The sequence below is a fragment of the Coregonus lavaretus genome (genome assembly GCF_964263955.1).
Source record: "Coregonus lavaretus genome assembly, contig: HAP1_SCAFFOLD_2438, whole genome shotgun sequence".
In the NCBI taxonomy this organism is placed as follows: domain Eukaryota; kingdom Metazoa; phylum Chordata; class Actinopteri; order Salmoniformes; family Salmonidae; genus Coregonus; species Coregonus lavaretus.
The window spans coordinates 10,520-27,500 of NW_028157798.1; the positions used below are offsets into that span (position 1 = coordinate 10,520).

At 40.6% G+C, this 16,981-nt stretch overlaps 1 protein-coding gene across 1 annotated transcript in view; it reads right to left on the reverse strand.

The window, feature by feature from the left end:
• Positions 1–9,668: 9,668 nt before the first annotated feature.
• The window catches only part of ect2l (epithelial cell transforming 2 like), a gene marked incomplete at both ends in the record, with an annotated part of 24,977 nt that continues 17,664 nt past the window's right edge, over positions 9,669–16,981 (reverse strand). The window contains 3 exons of the mRNA XM_084199015.1: positions 9,669–9,799; positions 11,416–11,588; positions 11,673–11,761. Of these exons, the coding sequence (XP_084055141.1) occupies positions 9,669–9,799; positions 11,416–11,588; positions 11,673–11,761 (393 nt within the window). The remainder of the gene's footprint in view (positions 9,800–11,415; positions 11,589–11,672; positions 11,762–16,981) is intronic.

The window sequence follows — 16,981 nt, forward strand, 5'->3', positions numbered from 1 at the left end:
ATTACCTGCTGATAAACACACACAGACATGCATGAATGCACACACGCACACACACAAAGTATAATACAGTTTATGTTCAAAACATTTTAATCGCACATGTTCTTCAGCGAGCAGGCTTACAGTTACCTAGAGCTGGTCAAGAGGCTAGGTTAAAGAGGATAGGAGTGAGAGACCCGAGAGCCGTGAAGAGAAAATATTGAGCCATAGTTATGATTTACAGTACAAAATACTTCTCTGACAAATATCAAAAGTCATGGTACCTGTGTAGATATACCCTCGTCCTCCCACTGTCACTCAGCTGTCTTCTGACCTGTCGTCTACAGAGTGACAACACTTCCTCATGTTTATTTTTTTATATTCAGTGGTCACTCACTCTTTTCTCTCTGATCTGCCTATTCCTTGTGCTCACCTGCTAAGCAGTGAAATCAACCCTGATTATTGACAAGCACACACACACACACACACACACACACACACACACACACAGAGACACAGACAAACAGACACACACACACACAGACACTACTGTGTGTCTTTCTATTTAACCAGTCTGATAGTGGATCGAAGTTCATTCAAACAGCAGCTGGTGATGAATAGAATAATTTTCTTTCAACAGTCGATTGTACCTACAGTGTGGACACAGAACACTCATTGAAAACAATCCCTCTAATAACAACCCAGCAAACCAAAGTTGGTTCTGTGAAAGTTCCAAGAACATTCGTTAGGTCGCGGCAAATGTTCTCATAACATAAAAATTGTCTAGTCTTGCTTATGATTATAGAATGTTTGTATAAAACATTTCGCCTGATGTTGCAAGAAAGTTCCTAGAACACATTTAATCTGTTCTTCAAAGGTTCCAAGAATGTTTCATGAGGTTGTGGGAACAGTCTGGTGGGAACATTGTGGGGACATCACAAAATATATGTTCCCAAAACACAAAAACTGTCCAGTTGTGTGGATGATTCTACAATGTTTATTTTAGGGTGCAAAAACAGTCACCTGATGTTACAAGAACGTTCCCAGAACACATTTCATCTGTTCTTTAAAGGTTCCCAGAATTATTATTTAGGTTGTGGGAACATTGTGGAGATATGACAAGAGATATGTTCCTAAAACACAAATACTTTCTAGTTGTGCTGACATTCAGATAATATTTGTATCAGGGTGCACAAACCATTCATTTGATGTCACAAGAATGTTGACAGAACAATCTTTGAGTTCTTTAAATATTCCCAGAACATTTAACTAGGTTGTGGGAACAGTGTGGGTACATTACAAGAGATAGGTTCCCAAAAACATGCTCAGTTGTGTTAGGTTGCACAGGACATTCCTATAATGTTGCAAGAATGTTGACAGAACACCTGGTCTAAGTTATTTAAAGGTTCCAAGAACATTTAAATAAGTTATGGGAGTTGTCTGGGATGTTGCAGTAATATTATTACACTATCCACATACAGTATGTTGCACAGAACATTCCCACAATGTTCCACAGTTTCCAAACAAGTCCGTTTTTATGACGTTCATAGCACATTTGTTTTAGGTTTAACATAATATTCCAATGATGTTCAAGCAAATATAAAATGTTACCTTGTCTTGGAGGTCCTCAGAACATTTTGAAAATGCTATATGTATGTTTTGCCTGATAATACCACAACATTCTCAGCATGCAAATGTGCAGCTCCATAAAGCAGACAGGAATACAGCCCCTTTATGTTACCCTTCAGATTTAATGGAAACTCGCATGTGAAGGTGATATGGAGACACATTGCATTTTAATTTCATTAATAGGAAGTTTGAACAGCATTTAAAATCATACAAACACAACAATATGTATATATATATTTTATATGTTGACAATCTGCACGTGCGGGTTTGAACTTGAAATGTTTGGTTCTCAAGCTAAGTCTTTTATCCTCTGCAACACCAGGGAAGCTCACTTATTTTTTCCAGTATATAGCCATGGCAGTATGGTTACCATGGCAGTGTTGTCAATCAGGAATTCCAAGCTTCCTTTTTAACCTTCTTAGACGTAACTAACCCAGAGAACATACTGGTAACTGGGTTATTCACCGTCACTTCACCCATCCTCTTTATATGCTGCGTACTTCTGGACCCATATTTACAAGGTATCCAAGACCATGAGCGCTGATCTAGGATCACTTTTGCTTTTCAGATCATACAAACTAAGACACGGGGGGACCATATCAAGCGTCTCAAAGATTATATTGGGTGTGTTTAAAAAAAAAAAAAAAAGTTGAACAGTCAATTTTTACACAATGGTTTTATTTCTATAGTTGGTCTAAAATTCTGCATTTTTGACTGACTTTACAAATCTGGACAAAATCAAGACACCCTCTCTTTTAGTAGATTATATCTGAGCCTCAATTTCACAGTTTTTTCCCCAAAGAAACATGGTTAACCTTTTACTGCAGTGGGCTAAATCAGGGTCAAACAGAGTGTTTTTTTTGGTAGTATTAAACAAATCTACTTTGAAACAAAAGTATACACCTTAAAAAGAAGACACCTGTACCATGTCAGATGTAGAGTTGGAATGTATTACATTTTGAGTTTGCATCCCAATATTACACTTTATATACATCACAGAAGACTGAAACATAACAAAACCGAGCACCTTACCGATCACTGCACCTGTACACAGCCCATCTGAAATTAGCCCACCCAACTACCTCATCCCTATATTGTTATTTATTTTGCTATTTTGCACCCCAGTATCTCTATTTGCACATAATCTCTTGCACATCTAGCATTCCAGTGTTAATACTATTGTAATTATTTTGCACTATAGCCTATTTATTGCCTTACCTCCATAACTTGCTACATTTGCACACACTGTATATATATTTTCTGTTGTATTTTTGACTTTATGTTTTTTACCCCATATGTAACTCTGTGTTGTTTTTATCGCACTGCTTTGCTTTATCTTGGCCAGGTCGCAGTTGTAAATGAGAACCTGTTCTCAACTGGCTTACCTGGTTAAATAAAGGTGAAATAAAAAAAAACAAAAAAAAAAAACATAGAAACACCGGATTTTCGGCTGCAGGAAAGGTCTACAGAAAATGTGGGATTGAACCTGCAATCTTCAGATCCTTAACCCATCCTCTTCGTGTACTTCTGACCCTGTATTTTAGGTTTGTCTTTCTTCAACACACGTGCTGAAAGACTTGTGAAATGTGATTTTACTTGGATAGAGCTTCCTTTAAATAACTTGTATTCGTTTGTATCCATATACTTCTTAAATACAGGCTCAGAAACCCTCAAACTAAATAAGAAAACAAATTGTACCTTTTCTCAATTACACATACATTTACATTTTACATATTTAGCAGACGCTCTTATCCAGAGCGACTTACAGGAGCAATTAGGGTTAAGTGCCTTGCTTAAGGGCACATCGTCGGCCCGGGGATTAGAACCAGCGACCTTTCGGTTACTGGCACAACGCTCTTACCCACTAAGCTACCTGCCACCCAGTTGAATCTGTACATGTAACGTGAGCTAGTAATGTTTTTCTAGCTTTCAAATAGGCACATTCTTCTCTTCTCCCCTGTAACTACTCCTCGGGTCCTTAGTGTACAAGAGAAAGTAGTGCACTATGTTTTCTGTCAATATACTGGTCAATAAACAACCAAACCCTATCAAATCTGTGATTTTTTTCCTCAAAATTATGTTTATTTTCCAAATGTATGTTTTCTCAGTTGTATTTTTTTCCTGGTTGTCGATTTTTGTAGTTTTACACTCTCAGACATTACCATTGTTGGTAACACTATTTGACACCTGGCGTCGTAACACATTATGACACGGTCATAACCATCTCATAATATGTCATAACAGCTGACATAACCCGTCATAATATGGTCATAACACTGTCATGACACATATTTAGACCTGTTGTGACATATATTGCATTATTTTTATGGCTGGTTATGACACCTAGATAAGAGTGTAAAAACCCACAAATCCTACTACGGTAGTTATTTTATGGCTAGTTATGACACCTAGATAAGAGTGTCAAAACCCACAAATCCTACCACACAAGGGAAAACATTCCATTACACCATAGCCTACTTGCCAACAGTATTTCTGAAATTGACCAAATTTAATTATATCATTGTAATTGCGCACACATCGATGTCAAACATGCAGCTACCACAATGCTCTGTTGCTGATGACTGGGATGAATGCAGGAGCAGATTTCAGGAGCAGGACAAGACACCCTCTTTTTGACTGATGACTGACGTAAGGGCATGTACAGTGGGGAAAACAAGTATTTAGTCAGCCACCAATTGTGCAAGTTCTCCCACTTAAAAAGATGAGAGAGGCCTGTAATTTGCATCATAGGTACACGTCAACTATGACAGACAAATTGAGGAAAAAAAATCCTGAAAGTCACATTGTAGGATTTTTTATGAATTTATTTGCAAATTATGTTGGAAAATAAGTATTTGGTCACCTACAAACAAGCAAGATTTCTGGCTCTCACAGACCTGTAACTTCTTCTTTAAGAGGCTCCTCTGTCCTCCACTCGTTACCTGTATTAATGGCACCTGTTTGAACTTGTTATCAGTATAAAAGACACCTGTCCACAACCTCAAACAGTCACACTCCAAACTCCACTATGGCCAAGACCAAAGAGCTGTCAAAGGACACCAGAAACAAAATTGTAGACCTGCACCAGGCTGGGAAGACTGAATCTGCAATAGGTAAGCAGCTTGATTTTAAGAAATCAACTGTGGGAGCAATTATTAGGAAATGGAAGACATACAAGACCACTGATAATCTCCCTCGATCTGGGGCTCCATGCAAGATCTTACCCCGTGGGGTCAAAATGATCACAAGAACGGTGAGCAAAAATCCCAGAACCACACGGGGGGACCTAGTGAATGACCTGCAGAGAGCTGGGACCAAAGTAACAAAGCCTACCATCAGTAACACACTACGCCGCCAGGGACTCAAATCCTGCAGTGTAGGACGTGTCCCCCTGCTTAAGCCAGTACATCTCCAGGCCCGTCTGAAGTTTGCTAGAGTGCATTTGGATGATCCAGAAGAGGATTGGGAGAATGTCATACGGTCAGATGAAACCAAAATATAACTTTTTGGTAAAAACTCAACTCGTCGTGTTTGGAGGACAAAGAATGCTGAGTTGCATCCAAAGAACACCATATCTACTGTGAAGCATGGGGGTGGAAACATCATGCTTTGGGGCTGTTTTTCTGCAAAGGGACCAGGACGACTGATCCGTGTAAAGGAAAGAATGAATGGGGCCATGTATCGTGAGATTTTGAGTGAAAACCTCCTTCCATCAGCAAGGGCATTGAAGATGAAACGTGGCTGGGTCTTTCAGCATGACAATGATCCCAAACACACCGCCCGGGCAACGAAGGAGTGGCTTCGTAAGAAGCATTTCAAGGTCCTGGAGTGGCCTAGCCAGTCTCCAGATCTCAACCCCATAGAAAATCTTTGGAGGGAGTTGAAAGTCCGTGTTGCCCAGCGACAGCCCCAAAACATCACTGCTCTAGAGGAGATCTGCATGGAGAAATGGGCCAAAATACCAGCAACAGTGTGTGAAAACCTTGTGAAGACTTACAGAAAACGTTTAACCTGTGTCATTGCCAACAAAGGGTATATAACAAAGTATTGATAAACTTTTGTTATTGACCAAATACTTATTTTCCACCATAATTTGCAAATAAATTCATTAAAAATCCTACAATGTGATTCTCTGGATTTATTTTTCTCATTTTGTCTGTCATAGTTGATGTGTACCTATGATGAAAATTACAGGCCTCTCTCATCTTTTTAAGTGGGAGAACTTGCACAATTGGTGGCTGACTAAATACTTTTTTCCCCACTGTACGTGATAAGCCTATCTGGCTTATATGATCCTGATGGTCATAATGCTTCTTGACAGTGTCATAAATTGTATTTTCTTAGTCCAAGGGACACAGTACAGTCGTGGACTCTGGGGCCTTTCAGAACAGGTGTATGTATACTGAGATCATGTGACAGATCATGTGACACTTAGATTGCACACAGGTGGACTTTATTTAACTAATTATGTGACTTCTGAAGATAATTGGTCGCACCAGATCTTATTTAGGGGCTTCATAGCAAAGGGGGTGAATACATATTTTGAAACATGTTATTTTTTTTCATTTCACTTCACCAATTTGTACTATTTTGTGTATGTCCATTACATGAAATCCAAACAAAAATCCATGTAAATTACAGGTTGTAATGCAACAAAATAGGAAACACTTTTACAAGGCACTGTAGATTTGGCTTTTTTTGTGTGGATAACCAGGGGTGAGATAATGTCAATGTAGTGTTGATTAGATAGTAGCTGGGAGCTTGCAGTGTCTGATACTTGTGAGATTTGTTTATGACAGTTTGCGGTGGAAAGTGAAAATTGCTTTTACTTTCTGAATTGTTTGGGGACCTACTCATAGGTGGGCTGCGAGCTACTGTCGTGATCAACCTGTTGGAGACCCCTGGTGTAAAAATGTACTGTTCTACTTTTTTTTTTTTTTTTTTTTAACACACCAAATATATTTCCTACTTTGAGACACTTGATATGGTCCCCATGTCTTATTTTTCATGACCTGAAAATAAAATGTGATCCTAGATAAGCACTCATAGTCTTGGATACTTGTAAATATTGGGCCAGAAGTACGCAGCATATAAAGAGGATGGGTGAAGTGATGGTGAATAACCCAGTTTATCCCTGGGTTAGGTATGACTAAAAAAGCTAAAAAAAGAAGCATGGAATTCGTGGTTCACCATACTGCCATGGCTATATACTCAAAAAAGAAGACGTAAGAGAGCTCCCCTGGTGGCGCAGAGGATAAAAGACTTGGCTTGGGAGCCAAACATTGTGGGTTCAAACCCCACATATAAAGTGCCAGAAATATGTTGTGATTATATGATTGAATGCTGTTCAAATGTCCTATGAATTAAATTAAAGATGCTGTGAGTCTATATCACATTGTAGTGGTGATATACAATCCAGTCCTAAAATGTGAATTGCCATTAAATGTGCATGCTGAGAATGTTGTGGTAATATTAGGTAACTTCAATATAACATTTTCTAAATGTTCTGTGGACCTCCAAGACAAGGTAAAATGTTGTGTTTTGGGAATCTATCTCTTGCAATGTCTCCACACTGTTCCCACAATCTAATTAAATGTTCTGGGAACCTTTAAAGAACCCAGAAAGGCAGTTTTGTCAACATTCTTACAACATCAAAGGAATGTTTTTTACACTCTGATACAAAACAAATCTGAATATCAGCAGAACTGGACAGTTTTAGTGTTTTGGGAACCTCTCTCTTGTCATATCTCCACAATGTTCCCACAACCGAATGAATCATTCTGGGAACCTTTAAAGAACAGTTTAAATGTGTTCTGGAAACGTTCTTGTAACATCAGGTGACTGTTTTTTGGACCCTAAAATAAACATTGTAGAATCATCCGCACAACTGGACAGTTTTTGTGTTTTGGGAACATATCTTTTTTGATGTCTCCACAATGTTCCCACCAGACTGTTCCCACAACGAAACATTCTTGGAACCTTTAAAAGAACAGACAAAATGCATTCTGGGAACGTTCTTGCAACGTCAGGTGAATGTTTTATACAAACATTGAATAATCATCAGCATGGCTGGACAGTTTTTGTGTTATGAGAACATTTGCCGCGACCTAACGAATGTTCTGGGGACTTTCACAGAAACAATTTTCATTGCTTGGAAAACATTACTGGTACATTGTGTTATTACATTACCTGGAAACCTAATGAAAACGTTTGGGAAATGTTCTGTGGTGGTTATTTTAGATGTTGTCCACAGCATTTTAGTGAATGTTTGGAGAACATTCCAAGGATATTCTTTTAAAAACATTTTGTTATCAAAAACATTCAAATGTTTTTGGATGTTATCATCCTAATGTTAGATAAAACCCTACCTCGAACAATGGGAATTTTAGCTAATGTTTTGGGAATGTTTACGGTTTGCTGGGAAGTCATTGAATACAATCTGAAAGATAGTGGTTGTCAATGACAGGGCAAATTTATTTTCACATAGTTATATTCACAAACAAGTTATTACATACAACACATTAATACATTAACATAAGACATTAACATACAACATAACACATTAACACAAATAAAACACAAGTGATATACTGTAGATTACTTAATATATATTATTATTATTATAATAATTTTTTCACATTTCAATCAATGTGTATTTGGGCCTTTTTCACAATGCCTACACTTCACACAAGACAGATAGGAAAGAGAAAATCAATCATACAATATACAAGAAAATGAAATGTACTTACTTGAGTCACCTAGAGGTGTCGTCACGGCAGGACCTGCGAACTGTCCAGTCCCCTCCTGTCTGTCCAGTGTGGGGTGAAGACCATTCTAGGACACTCAGACCACTCAAGAACACCAAGGCAACTCTAGAACACTCAGACCATTCTAATCTAGAATACCCAACAAGTCTGGATCTCAAAGATGACTGCGGAACACTCGGGACTAGCAGATATCACCTGAGGATCAATATGTCCACATCCCTGGTGTATGTTCTCTCTCTCTGTGTGTGTGTGTGTGTGTGTGTGTGTGTGTGTGTGTGTGTGTGTGTGTGTGTGTGTGTGTGAGATTAGAGATGAATCACAAAGCACACTCCAACACAATGACTACTTCTTCTGTATGGCCCTAACAACCCTATCACCAACTGCACCGGGGAAAAGGGGGGGGCGACAGAGAGAGAGGGCGACAGAAAGAGAGGGCGACAGAGAGAGAGGGGGACAGAGAGAGAGGGGCGACAGAGAGAGAGGGCGACAGAGAGAGTAAGAGATCAAACTCTCAGTCCAATGGATGTTGGAGGAACACAGAGACCTTTGGGATAGCTGATTAATTTCTTATTTATTTATATATTTGTATATGTCCCCAGGGAATAAAAACACCTTTAATAGAACAGGGCCATAACTGGTCACATACAATATTGTCACAAAAGAAATGAACAAGGCAGACAAGTTATGACATGTTTAATGTTAACTAGAGATACAGAAGAAGTATGAACCATACAGAGAATATAGGACTGTTGTGGGAATACTCTCAGGTCCTCACTATCTGGCCAAGTGACTCTCAGGTCCTCACTACCTGGCCAAGTGACTCTCAGGTCCTCACTATCTGGCCAAGTGACTCTCAGGTCCTCACTATCTGGCCAAGTGACTCTCAGGTCCTCACTATCTGGCCAAGTGACTCTCAGGTCCTCACTATCTGGCTAAGTGACTCGCAGGTCCTCACTATCTGGCAGAACCCTGTCTAGTCAGAAACCCTGTGTAGTTTTTTTTCTTCTTTTTTTTTCTTCTACAATATCTTCTTAAAATGTGATTTTAACCTTAACCTTTACCCTAACCACACTGCTAACCTTATGCCTAACCTTAAATCAAGATTTTTTTAAATACATTTTTACGATATAGTCAAATTTAACTTTGGAGCTTGGTCATCTATGGGGACTCATACTCTCTGGTTGCAGAAATCCTCTTTCCTGTCACCTAGTGGTTGATTGAAAAATGACAGATTGTATCAAACCCTTCCCAGATTGTATCAAACCCTTCCCTTGTCTATGGTGAGTGTTCTCTACCCTATGTCTCTGTGATGGCAGTGTGTATGGCTGAACGCAGGGTGCAGAGGAACCTCTCCTTGTCCTCCTCCCTCTCTGTAGCACACACCCAGACACGACTAGGACCCTCCAGGACAAACCCATTACACACATCTAAAGTGAGACAGGGGGGAGGGGGGAGAAAGGGAGGGTGGAGAGAGAGAGAGGGACGGGGAGAGAGAGAGGGAGGAGTGAGGGGAAGAGAGAAAGGGAGGGGGAGAGAAAGAGGGAGGAGGGAGGGGGAGAGAGAAAGGGACGGGGAGAGAGAGAGGGAGGAGGAAGGGAGGAGGGAGGGAGGGAGGGAGAGGGAAAGGAGGAATGAAGAGAAAGAGAAATGAATCTAGTGCATTAATGCATTCATTGTGATTTACAGCACCAGACATGACTGGCCTTCATGTCTTAAAGTAATGATGGACTGTCATTTATCTTTGCATATTTGTGCTGTTCTTGCCATAATATGGACTTGGTCTTTTACCAAGTAGGGCTATCTTCTGTATACCACCACTACCTTGTCACAACACAACTGATTGGCTCAAACACATTAAGAAGGAAAGAAATTCCACAAATTAACAAGGCACACCTGTTAATTGAAATGCATTCCAGGTGACTACCTCATGAAGCTGGTTGAGAGAATGCCAAGAGTGTGCAAAGCTATCATCAAGGCAAAGGGTGGCTACTTTGAAGAATCTAAAATCTTTCACTATTATTTTACAATGTAGAAAATAGTAAAAATAAAGAAAAACCCTTGAATGAGTAGGTGTGTCCAAACTTTTGACTGGTACTGTACACACACACACTCAGTGGCCAGTTTATTACGTACACCCATCTAGTACCGGGTCGGACCCATCGTTGTTCCAGAACAGCCTGAATTCTTTGGGGTATGAAAATGTTGCTCAATTGGTATCAAAGGACCTAACGTGTGCCAGGAAAACATTCCCCACACCATTACACCACCAGCCTGTACCGTTGACACCAGGCAGGATGGGGCCATGGACTCATGCTGCTTACGCCAAATCCCGACTCTGCCGTCAGCATGACGGAACAGGAACCGGGATTCGTCGGACCAAGCAAAGTTTTTTCACTCCTCAATTGTCCAGTGTTGGTGATGGCGTGCCCACTGGAGCCGCTTCTTTTTGTTTTTAGCTGATAGGAGTGGAACCCGGTGTGGTCGTCTGCTGCAATAGCCTATCCGTGACATGGACCGCCGAGTTGTGCGTTCTGTGCCGTTATTTGCCTGTTTGTGGCCTGACTGTTAGCTTGCATGATTCATCCCATTCTCCATCGACCTCTCATCAACTAGCTGTTTTCGCCCACAGGACTGCCGCTGACTGGATTTTTTGTTTGTTTGTCGCACCATTCTCGGTGAACCCTAGACACTGTCGTGAGTGAAAAGCCCAGGAGGCCGTCCGTTTCTGAGATAATGGAACCGGCGCGCCTGGCACCGACGATCACGCCACACTCAAAGTCGCTTAGGTCACTCGTTTTGCCCATTCTAACGTTCAATGGAACAGTAACTGAATGCCTGGATGCCTGTCTGCCTGCTTTATATAGCAAGCCACCTGACTCACTCTGTAGGAGCAAACCATTTTCGCGAAAGGGATGGTGTACCTAATAAACTGTGTACAGTGTACAGTGTATGTGTGTGTATATATATATGTATATGTGTGTGTGTGTGTGTGTGTGTGTGTGTGTGTGTGTGTGTGTGTGTGTGTGTGTGTGTGTGTACTCACAGCGCGTGTCTGTGATCTCTCTGAGGGTGAGGCTGTGCAGGGCGACGGAGGCCAGGAAGGTGTGTGTGTCGCAGTGTGTGTGTGTGAAGGGCCGGTGACACACACTCCTCTCGGTCAGAACCATTGCGTCGTTGAACAAGAACAGACCCACGTCAGAAACGTGTTCATACATCCTGTCACACACACACACACTGTTAGTATCACACAGAGATGAGAATGCAGGCATATTCACATCAAAGGCTATTGAGTGTTCTTACCTGAGCGAGGCTGTGATGTCATCACTGGGGCATTTAAGCAGAGCTGCATCCTGAGTGGTGATCAGCTGTCTGCTCCCCTCACAAAGGTTCTACACACACACACACACACACACACACACACACACACACACACACACACACACACATTATCGAATCACAACTTTTTGGTTTACTGAGACAGTAGGTTAGTGATGGGCGGGTCAGGTGTTTGTTTACCCGCACCCTCCCGCAATTGCTAATAACCCATCGGCATATGTGATAAAGTGAAAATCTGAGGCCCGCTAATATTGAATATTGAAAATGCGCTGTACAGTCAGAGATGGCGGAGCGATTTTTGGACAAGCCTTTTGAGATAGCCCTATGTTTCTGCTTATAATTTCCAACATTTTGGTAGGCTATTTGTTAGTCAACTTGTCTATAATTAGACACATGCAGCTTCTCTTCTGTCATTACTTGTTGCCATAGGCTGCGCGCGAGTTTCAAATTTGGGGAAGCTCATTTTCACTATAAAAATGCACCTTTATAATAAAGCATTCCAAGCATCATCGCATTTGCAGACTTAAATGTGATGAGTAGATTGGATAGTCCTAATTTAGCCTAATACAAAAATACCATGGCTGAGCGGTAGAGTAGGCTATGGGCTACAGGCCTGTATATAGCCATGTTATTTTTTACTCCTATAATAATAATAATAATATGCCATTTAGCAGACGCTTTTATCCAAAGCGACTTACAGTCATGCGTACTCCTCATTGTTATTCACTGTGTATTTACTCCTCGTGTCACTATTTCAAATTTAAAAAAAAAAATCATTTTCATATTTTACTCAGCATGGTTGGAAAAGGACCCGTAAGCGTTTCACTGTTAGCCTTCACCTGTTGTTTACGAAGCATGTGACAAATAACATTTACATTGATGTTTTATTTTATATCAGATACGTTTCTTCTTCTCCTTTTTTTTTTTTTTTTGCCTTTTAGCAACACATTTCATGCAATTCTACTGCACTTTATCTGTGGAGACATTAGCAGAATATTTTTTTTAATATGAAAAAAATTAGTGTAGCCTACTCTGCTGACACTGACAAACAGATCAATAAAAACGACGTTGTCTGATCCATATAAAACGCCTACGAGATGGGGAGACACAAATACAATATGATGTCCATCTAACCGGGAGGAGGAAATTATTGTTCAAAAATAAACTTTCAACAATGACACAAAAATGATAACGAGTGATTAGGCGCACTCACCGGAGATATGGCCGATGATTTCCGCTTGTGCCAATAAGATAGGCTAAACTGTTCGCTCAATTAAGTTGGGAATTTTGATAACTAAAAGACAGATTAGAGAATTTTAATTGTCTTCTCTTTACAGAAAGAGCAATTTGATTTCAAAACTATGTTTTCCCGCGATTGTATTTTGAAATAGTGCGATATTCCTGGCTGGACCTCTCCACTTTTCACCGACAGTCAACAGCCACAACTCAACAATCATCTATTTGGTAGTTTCCCCTCACGCTGCCCAAATGTAAAACAATTTACAGCTTTTTATTTATTTAAAGAAGCTAATGATCCCCTGTGGCCAAATCATGCTTTCTGGTGTAGAAGCCTATTTTGAATGATTTTATTTATTTATGTATAGACAGGAGTAGGTTAATTAGGCTATATAATTTTGGCAATTTAATTCAATTTACTTTAGAAGAAGCTTAGCTTTATGGACACGCTGCCTTTGTTACCCTAGAATACTAAATAAACCCTTGCTCACCAGAATAATATCTTAAATCTATAGAATGAATGCTTCAATATAGATGACATCGGTAAAGTTTCTCTTTCATCTCTGCCTCTCTCAAGCAGCAAATATGTTTACGGACCGGGAAGAAAATGCAATAACAAAAAAAGATTTTTCCGTGCAAAATTCAGTTTGTCAGGTTTTAAGGAAATGTAAAAGCTGTGAAAACTACTCAACACGTTTCTGATAAGATTTCAGTTCGGCTTGGATGCATTTTTTATGTGGTTGAAATACTATCAGCGTTTATGACGCTAATAAAGATAGCACCTTCACAGGTGGCCGTAACCGCGCATTCATTCTGTCTAGATGCTGAAATAAATAAATCATATTTCTCCACTCCTGTTCCATGTCAAAATGTACATTTGGTGTATCATTTTACTGCAAGAAATGCTTAATTCGGCAGCAGTTAATATTAGGCTATGTGAGAGGTTATAGTCAGTGTCCAGATTTCAGTTAGACTACTATTCCATTTAACCCATTTGAACAGTACAGCTCCCTTTACGTGCCATTTTGAAGTCCCAGTCTTGTGACCGTCGAACTTGTATAGCGCCTCACAATCATCACACATAACATAGCCGGCACTGATATCATCCTCTTTTACCACTTCACCAAATCTTTCCCAAACTGTTCTGGTCCTCCCTTCTCTTTATTTTCAACTCTCCATTTCGCAGCTTTTCTCTTGAATGAAACTCCAACATTGTCCTTTTTGCCTCAGTTGATCAATTTAACTTTTTCCCCAAGCATTTGGCGAGCGTATAGCACTAAAGCATAGGCTATAAGCACTAATGCCAGATAAAAAATAATGAAAGAAAAACCTCAATGTAGCACAATAATTATATATTTATGGGTTTTTAATGCATTGTTTTCTCTTTATTCAACCTGCCCGCCACCCACCCGCCTTTCATCCACACAATATTTAATGACCTTAAACCCGCCTGCCCCGCTGATTTAACCACCAGGACTGCAGGTTATGAGTCGGATATAACCACCAGGACTGCAGGTTATGAGTTATGAGTCGGATATAACCACCAGGACTGCAGGTTATTAGTTATGAGTCAGATATATCCACCAGGACTGCAGGTTATTAGTTATGAGTCGGATATAACCACCAGGACTGCAGGTTATTAGTTATGAGTCGGATATAACCACCAGGACTGCAGGTTATGAGTTATGAGTCAGATATAACCACCAGGACTGCAGGTTATTAGTTATGAGTCAGATATAACCACCAGGACTGCAGGTTATGAGTTATGAGTCGGATATAACCACCAGGACTGCAGGTTATTAGTTATGAGTCGGATATAACCACTAGGACTGCAGGTTATTAGTTATGAGTCGGATATAACCACCAGGACTGCAGGTTATGAGTTATGAGTCGGATATAACCACCAGGACTGCAGGTTATGAGTTATGAGTCGGATATAACCACCAGGACTGCAGGTTATGAGTTATGAGTCGGATATAACCACCAGGACTGCAGGTTATGAGTTATGAGTCGGATATAACCACCAGGACTGCAGGTTATTAGTTATGAGTCGGATATAACCACCAGGACTGCAGGTTATGAGTTATGAGTCAGATATAACCACCAGGACTGCAGGTTATTAGTTATGAGTCGGATATAACCACCAGGACTGCAGGTTATTAGTTATGAGTCGGATATAACCACCAGGACTGCAGGTTATGAGTTATTAGTCGGATATAACCACCAGGACTGCAGGTTATTAGTTATGAGTCAGATATAACCACCAGGACTGCAGGTTATGAGTTATTAGTCGGATATAACCACCAGGACTGCAGGTTATGAGTTATTAGTCGGATATAACCACCAGGACTGCAGGTTATGAGTCGGATATAACCACCAGGACTGCAGGTTATTAGTTATGAGTCGGATATAACCACCAGGACTGCAGGTTATGAGTTATGAGTCAGATATAACCACCAGGACTGCAGGTTATGAGTTATGAGTCGGATATAACCACCAGGACTGCAGGTTATGAGTTATTAGTCGGATATAACCACCAGGACTGCAGGTTATGAGTCGGATATAACCACCAGGACTGCAGGTTATTAGTTATGAGTCGGATATAACCACTAGGACTGCAGGTTATTAGTTATGAGTCGGATATAACCACCAGGACTGCAGGTTATTAGTTATGAGTCGGATATAACCACCAGGACTGCAGGTTATTAGTTATGAGTCGGATATAACCACCAGGACTGCAGGTTATTAGTTATGAGTCGGATATAACCACCAGGACTGCAGGTTATTAGTTATGAGTCGGATATAACCACCAGGACTGCAGGTTATGAGTTATGAGTCGGATATAACCACTAAGACTGCAGGTTATGAGTTATGAGTCGGATATAACCACCAGGACTGCAGGTTATTAGTTATGAGTCGGATATAACCACCAGGACTGCAGGTTATGAGTTATGAGTCGGATATAACCACTAAGACTGCAGGTTATGAGTTATTAGTCGGATATAACCACCAGGACTGCAGGTTATTAGTTATGAGTCAACCCGTGCATCACTAGTACCTATAGACGGGTTGGTTGACAACATCACTAGTAGAGGTAGTTGTAGTTTACAGTTGTACACAAACAAAAATATAAACGCAACATGCAACAATTTCAAAGATTTCACTGAGTTACAGTTCATATAAGGAAATCATTTAATTGAAATAAATTCATTAGGCCCTAATCTATGGATTTCACATGACTGAGAATACAGATCTGCATCTGTTGGTCACAGATACCTTAAAATAAATGTAGGGGCGTGGATCAGAAAACCAGCCAGTATCTGGTGTGACCACCATTTGTCTCATGCAACTTGACATCTCTCCTTTGCATAGAGTTGATCAGGCTGTTAATTGTGGCCTGTTGAATGTTGTCCCACTCCTCTTCAATGGCTGTGCGAAGTTGCTGGATGTTGGCGGGAACTGGAACACACTGTCGTACAAGTTGTTCCAGAGCATCCCAAACATGCTCAATGGGTGACATGTCTGGTGAGTATTCAGGCCATGGAAGAACTGGGACATTTTCAGCTTCCAGGAATTGTGTACAGATCCTTGTGACATGGGGCCGTGCATTATCATGCTGAAACATGAAGCGATGGCGGAGGATGAATGGCACGACAATGGGCCTCAGGATCTCGTCACGGTATTTAAATTGCCATCGATAAAATGCAATTGTGTTCGTTGTCTGTAGTTTATGCCTGCCCATACCATAATCCCACCGCCACCATGGGGCACTCTGTTCACAATGTTGACATCAGCAAACCGCTCGCCCCCACACGACGCCATACACGCTGTCTGCCATCTGCCTGGTACAGTTGAAACCAGGATTCATCCGTGAAGAGCACACTTCTCCAGCGTGCCAATGGCCATTGAATCAGTTACAACGCTAAAACTGCAGTCAGGTCAAGACTCAGATGAGCTTCCCTGAGACGGTTTCTGACAGCTTGTGCAGAAATTATTCGGTTGTCCAAACCCACAGTTTCATCAGCTGTCCAGGTGGC